Genomic DNA, 7,276 nt, shown 5'->3' with positions numbered 1-7,276 from the left:
ATTCTGAAATTGTCGGTATTTTAATTAAACTTGATTTTTACTTGTTTGTGTATAAACTATATTACCTGTTTATGATTTCTTGTTATTCTTAAATAGTTTAGCTATTTGTCTTTCTTTGAACTAGAGGAAAATATACTCTGATTGAAATTCCAACAAAGACTTCACTGTTTTATGAGTATGCTGATTCACTTACTTCGACTTCACAATATAACTCTTTTTCCTCGAAAACATCCGGCATATCGGGGTCGTTCTCATTGATATCCACCACCATTATTGCCTATAAAATGAAGTGCAAAGATATGTTTTCCACTATTTTTGTTTTCTACCAAGAAGATAAACCTACTGCAACTGTATAAGCTATGCGCTTAAAATCTTCGCATTCTTTTCGGCATTTTCTCGAGCCAAGTGTATGGCCATCCTGAGTTCGGAGATGGCCAGTCCTTGAGACATCCTATTCTCAGGCAAAGTGCATTTCACTATATTTCATATTGTGATCAAGTTAAACTGCTGATTACCTGTAATTCAGAGTAGTGCGTTATGTTGTCTAAAATAAATGCATAGTGTTGTTTGAGACACCGATATTCTAAGGTGTTTAATTCATACCGCCCTTTAGGCCAGTACAATTCCTCTGGACGGTCTTCCAATGCTATTATGTTTTTTTCCACCCAAGGTGCATAGGTTTTTTTAGTGATAGGATCGCGAGATGGGAACGGATGTATATATTGACAATGATTCAGTTGCTCGCGAATTTTTAATTGTTTTGTGTGCGAGGCGTAAGGATGAGTTCTTGATCTAATGTAAAGAAAAATAGCAGAAAGTTAAAGGATGTATCTTAAAAACATAAAACTAAAAATAATCAAAGAGGCATATCAATAGCTAGCGATGTTAGTACCTGACATATCCCTCAATTATACCACAATATCTCTCCATTGGAAACTGCCAATATGCCCACGGAGGGCCATGGTGTAAAATAGAATCGGAAACGTGAAGCAAATAATGAAAGACGATTCTATGCGCAGACAAGTGGTCAACGCTCCCTCCAGAATATTCTCTAGATACAGCAACAACAAAGAGATGGCCTTGTTAACATAATATCTCATTTTCAATAAAACATCAAATATTACTCTGTATAATGTTGATAAAACAAATATAGTCTTTCTTTAACCGCTTTGATCTTTGCTCTAGTTAATGACCAAGCAAGGCAGTGGCGAACCGCTGAGACAAATTTATGCCAACCTCTTAAGACCCTTCGTTTAGAAAACATAGCATTAAACAAAATCACTCGAGATACCGTGAAATTGGCTTAAAAAACAGGCGAAATCGTTACCTCGAAGGCATATATTATTTAAGGAAAACAAGTGAATACAAGGTTATCCAGTTCTTCCACTCTTCCACTCTGAATCCTTTATTAAATTTGTAGATATTGTGAGGTGGACTTCCAAAATCAGATGGAATATTTATTTGGCATTCGTTCATTGCAGCACCAATTTGTTCTCACGATGAAGTAGAGAGAATGTGGTCGGTATTAGTTTCAACCGACCCAGTGAATGGGAACTCGCCAGTCCAGTGTGAATATAAGATAGGAGCTATAATAAATTGAAATTACGTTCAATAGAGCTGATACATGAAGATTATTAATTATCACGAACCAATAGGTTACCCGAAATTTTTACTAACAATTCCTGAATTTTTCGACGGAGTTTACCCATGTTTCTTCTTACTGGGCATATTTAGCGACTTTCTTATAGTGATGATCTCGAGAAGGATCTCCAGGAGCCTTCCAATAATATCTTTTTCTTCCCGTACTGGCCACCTTAAATTTACTCTCATCTGACCAAATGACACGCTTCCAGTCCTCCAGTGTCCAGCTTCTACGTTTGCACGCAAAAGCTAGGCGGTCATTTTTGTGTTTAGATTTTAACAGAGGTCTTTTTCCGCACACTCTTGAACTTACTTCTTCGCTTCAGTGCATCTCTTATTCCTGTCAGGGATATATCGACATCGTAATCCTTTTTGAGTTTTTCCTTAGCGTCAGGAATGTTCTCATACAGGCCGGCTTTGAAGTTACGAACAAGAACCTTTTCCTGTCTAGAAAGAATGCGTGGTCGACCTACAGTTGGCTTGGGCGCTTGAGGTGCGTACAACCTTTGATATTTATTCACGGAACTGCAGCTTATCCCAAATGTACGCGAGATCCTTCTGGTGGATAATCCATCTTTACTTAAGGAGGCGATCCTAGTTATGACGCCTCCTGAGAGTTGCTTCATTGAGCGTGGCAATAAAGTGTTGGCAGTAAGAAGAGCAATAGAATGTGAAGTATTTATTTTTATAATTATTTTGATATTATCTTGGTTTCTATCACGAAGATTAAAAAAATTATTCAATTCATCGAGCGAGCGCGAAAATTGTTCGTTTAGGTGAATAACTTTAGGCGTTCATAATTTCTTCCAAAAATGGCAATTCTGTGATTGCATTTAGTGCAACGGATAAAGCAGGAGTAAAGTGGTAAATACTGCGTGACGCCCTTCATTACACCTCTATTTGAAAAATGGATAGCAATTCAAAGTTAAAATATACATTCGCTCGAACAAATTCCGAGGCCAGTTTGGGCCCCTATTCAACCACGTGCTGGTGACTGCCGATTTACTTGAAAATCTCCGTGTCACAATCACACCGTGTCATAGGATTGGTGGGCCCATTCCACTCAGAATATAGTTAGGATAGGATTTTCTGACTCAAATATTTGATTCGATTTGGGCAAATTAGAGAAGTTATTTCAGTAAGGATTTTTTTGGATTTAAATAGAAATGGTTGCATATGAAAATCAACGATTCCGCCAGAAAATCCGCTATTTTGGGCAAAGTTGGTTGAACTTGCGGCTTTTTGATATTTTATGATGTCACATGGGCAACGAAAAAGAAATCTCAACGAAAGACAGCTTTAGTAATGTTTAAAGAAAACAATATCGTTTACATCCCCTGCCTAGATTTTTTATACCCTGCAAAGATCGAACTTGGGCCAGCCAGGATTTAAAATGCATATATGGGATAGGGCAAATGTTATTAATACTTTGTTTCGGAGAACTATTATGTATTAAAAATGATATAAAAGAGCAATCGGAGAAAAAAGGAAAATAAGCGTACATATCAAGTCAGAAGCCATTCTTTTTATGAAAGCAAGCCTCTTTCTGTTATTACTGGTGCTGCCAATGGCAGCACCTCAATTAGATCCCGTTTTGGACTTGTTGTTAATAGCCCCATCTTTTTTTGGTTCGATGATAAGTGAGATGTTACGGCCTTTCGAAAAAGCATACGATAGGAGGAAAATCTGTGCCATAACAAAAGATGCTTGCAAACTATGCACTCAGTGTTTGAATGACAACTCAGTGCAAGGCTGCTATAGATGCTCACAGCTCAAGCCCGACGATGTGGTGAAAATCTGCGATGCTGGTGCACAGTGTTGATTGAGGCTTGATATGTACACAAACACATAGGGTGAGCGCGCGGAAAAATATTGATTCTGATACCAACGCGCTATATCCGAAAAGCGCAGCGTTAGCTGTTTCTTTAAAGTGTGCAATGATCGGGGAGATATCCAGAGGATTTTCCGACAGATTAATTGGTAGTGCCACTCTATCAAGCGACCTGAGAATGGTGGACACTATTGGATCTAAGTGAGACGAATTTTCCGATTGAAGTTCGCCTATTGCCGAGCGATATAGTCGGCATGACCTGGCAGATTTCCCATGTGCATGTTGCTCTGCCAGAAATTTTGCAATTGCTGTTGCAGACGTTGGAAACGGCGGGACACTGTTGGCTGCGCACCATGTTATCCAGTTTTTCTGGGCTGAAGAATAACTCCATTGTTTCCCTGAATTTCTTTGGTTGCGCAGTATTATCTCTTGGGCTTTTACGGAGAGACCTTTGGTTTGCAGTTCTTCTCTGATATGCGCCAAGCGGTCGAATACTACGATTTGATCTTCAGGGGATGCGTTTTTTGCCCTGTCGCCAGATTGATTGTTCTGGCTTTGGAGGAGCCGATTGAGTTTGTACGAGCCTTTTGGGTAGCTTCATTAGGTGGATTATCTGCGTGTCTCGCTGCAACTTTTCATCCAGATATCGACAAACGAGCTTCTTCTTTAAATCATCTTAACAAGTTATTAGAGAATCCTACGTTGTAGCGGTCCTTTTTGGTAGACTTAATAATAATATAGCAATTTGATGAGGAACCATAAACAAAACAAAGGAGTCAAATAATCGAAGAAATAATCAGATGATATAATAATTAGGCGATAAATTACTACGATCAGGAGATAAATTGTCTATGCAAAATTAATAAGAATAAAAATAAAAATAATAAGATAAAAAGATAAGTTCAAATATTACTATCGAACGAATCAGTTGAGGAAAGTTTAGGCATAACTTGAATGGTTCGTCCCGCTACAGATCCCCCGTCGCCCGCAAAAACACGGCCTCCATAGGCCTTTTTCCAATATGTACATATCGGGTATCATGCACCCTTAATAATTCGATAGTTTAAATGTATAATTTTGACTATTGACCCTGGTTACTACTTGCGTAACCCTTGTAATGTAATTTGCCCAATGTATAATTTTTGGTTACGAACCGATTTTATGTTTTTTTACGAAATTTTAGTATAATAAACGTTAATATCCTTCGAATCCGACTTGTGTTTATTATATTTATTCTATTATTTCGAAGATGTAGTTTTAAAACAGTATGGATACAAAAAGAAAAGAGGGGGAATAAACATTTCCATGCGCAGTGGCATTATCTTATCTTTTCTGGAAGAGCTTAGATGCTTTGCTGAGAATTCTAGAAGAGTTGTCACCGATAGTAAATTCAATTCAATTTGTAATACCGCTAATTGCTTTGAGCTGAGGTCCGAGCTTATTCTCGTAGAGGCACGGTGATAACGGATTGGTTGGGTTTGACATTTTACGTTAATGAATAAAATGTCTTCAAATATACTCTTACTGAGATCCGAGACCAATAGATTTTGTGTTTTTTTTAGCTTCTGAAACAATCCCACCCAGACCCCGGGTTTGGACGGGATCGTTTCAGACACAATTTCATACAAATATCCATTAACTCGGATGTAAGTTGGAGTCAAAGGAATATTCTAAAATGATGTTAAAGTATTATGTGGTTATTCTATGCTTGTGTTTGTGGTTCCGAGACGAATCTGTGCACGGGGTCAGAGCAAAGAAAACCCGCGTTAATAATTATCTAACACTTTCTGTATGACGATTTTTCGGGTATGGTTTATACATGTCATTTCTGGAAACTAATCGATACCATACTCATGTGATGTCAATGTAAAAGAAAGAAACTCGGCCAAAAAACATAAATAGGAGCGCTGGCAATTCCTCCTCAAACATAATTTATCCTACAGCACACAAAATGAAGTTTATTGCCGTTTCTCTCCTGATTGCAACTCTCCTTGGAACTCTTGCTCAAGCCGCGCCTGCTTCTCCCATCAATGGAGTGGTCGATAACGCTAGTTTGGGTGACGATTCAAGTTTTGCTTCTAGGCCAGCATTTAGTGAAAACAATCTAGAAAAACGTCAACTTAAAAAAAATCCATGTGGTGGAGTAGGCATTAACGTATCTAGCCATTGTTTTGGTAACCCCCCCAGAACAAAAAGCCAGAGTAGCAATCCGAGAGGTTCGTCAAAAAATATTGGCGGTGGAGGTAGTGCAGATCCGATTGATCGAGACATCGCCTTTGACAATCACAAATGAAAGCAAATATACGTTCAAACAACGGGAAATCTGATCGGAGATCAACTGGAATGTCAGTGAAATCCTCTCGTGCCTCTGCTAGAGCATTATCGGTTCAACTCTATAGAATCACATAGCATAGATTAGATTTGAAATAAAAATATAAATTAAAATTCTAACTGAGCTGGTATAAAAATTAGGCAAATATATATGTAGCATAGACTACTAAGTACGTATAGAATAAAGGAAGACTGCAAAATATATCATCAGTCCATGTTTCAAGATTTTAACAGTTCTGGTTCAAGTTTCTAGATCAGGATTCAAGATTTAAAAGTCAGGAATTCAAAAAAACTAAAGTATTAAAGAATCAAGACTGGTTCTGGATCAAGAAAAATCAAGAAAAAGTCAAGAAAAACTAAGGTTATATATCAAGAATACGAATAAACGGCGTATTTATACTTGTTATAAATTGATAGAATGTTGTAGAAATTATAACGAACGAACCTTCCAGGAAAACCCTGATCAACTCTCGTTTCGTTACAACTCACCTCCTGTCAGGATTTTAATTTGAACTTAATTTTTACATGCATCTAATTATTACTTGTTTGTTTGTAAATGATAAATTTTGTTTATTGTTTTTATTGTTATTTTTTAAATAGTTCAGCTACTGTATTTGTTTTCTGATCCTCACTCCGATTTTTCTCTTTATTTTTTTCTATTATTATTATAGTAAACTATAGGAGTCCGCAAGTCGCAAATTACTTTCTGTTAGATTTTAATAAGAACATATTAATAAAAAGGAAAGAAGACAGGCAGAAGGGATAACACAAATCAAACTTACCAAAGAATCATGAGAGATAGATCACATCCTATATACAAAAAATATTCGATTCTAAAGAAATTGCATACAAAATACAAGGTATTGAATTATGTAGAAATGCTAATTCTATAATTTTAACTTCCCAGAGCGCCAACTATATCCCAAAAAAAGTGTAGGCTTTGCAGTTTTTTATAATAACTTTCCCTCCCTAATTTTATGAGATGATGAAATACTTGGCGTCCAAGGAGATGTGGCTTGGGTATTCCTCCAATTTCGGACGCGGCTGTAGAAGAATGAAAATCAGATTATAAAATCCAATCAAGAATAAAAAGTTAACCCTAGGAGAAGTTTGTATGGAGAATTTTATTAGAAATTAGTAAGTTAAAAATCGTTATAATAATGTTCGTACTCCGGCATATAGAAAGTGAAAATTTCACACTGTTTTTGTTAATTATACTGATTTGAATTACTCTTTTGGGTTTCTTTTGATCAAGTGTTTATTATAGAATACTTGCAGATATCTGCTACCACACTAAAATAATGATCTGATTTATTGGCTCCATTTCAATGAAAATCGCTTCGACTTAAATGTCTCGAAATTGGGCAAGCTAAAATTAATATAGAAAACACAGACGAGGAATCAAAAGTTAAAATTAGAATATAGAATAAGACATTCTTTACAAAGATAATAAACCTTCTCATACTATTCTAC

General features: G+C 36.6%; 1 protein-coding gene across 1 annotated transcript; it reads right to left on the bottom strand.

Annotated features, from left to right (window-relative positions):
* Positions 1-1,717: 1,717 nt before the first annotated feature.
* On the bottom strand, positions 1,718-2,267 carry VTP21DRAFT_9641 (uncharacterized protein; the record flags this gene model as incomplete). Its single annotated transcript, XM_069400620.1, has 2 exons — positions 1,718-1,890; positions 1,955-2,267. 2 exons carry the CDS (start codon positions 2,265-2,267, stop codon positions 1,718-1,720), a joined length of 486 nt encoding a protein of 161 aa, XP_069254528.1.
* Between the last annotated feature and the right edge of the window lie 5,009 nt (positions 2,268-7,276).

This window comes from Calcarisporiella thermophila (assembly GCF_041956535.1).
Source record: "Calcarisporiella thermophila strain CBS 279.70 unplaced genomic scaffold VTP21scaffold_5, whole genome shotgun sequence".
Lineage (NCBI taxonomy): Eukaryota > Fungi > Calcarisporiellomycota > Calcarisporiellomycetes > Calcarisporiellales > Calcarisporiellaceae > Calcarisporiella > Calcarisporiella thermophila.
The sequence above is the reverse complement of the archived record's forward strand: the minus strand, read 5'-3'. Positions and strand labels throughout refer to the sequence as shown.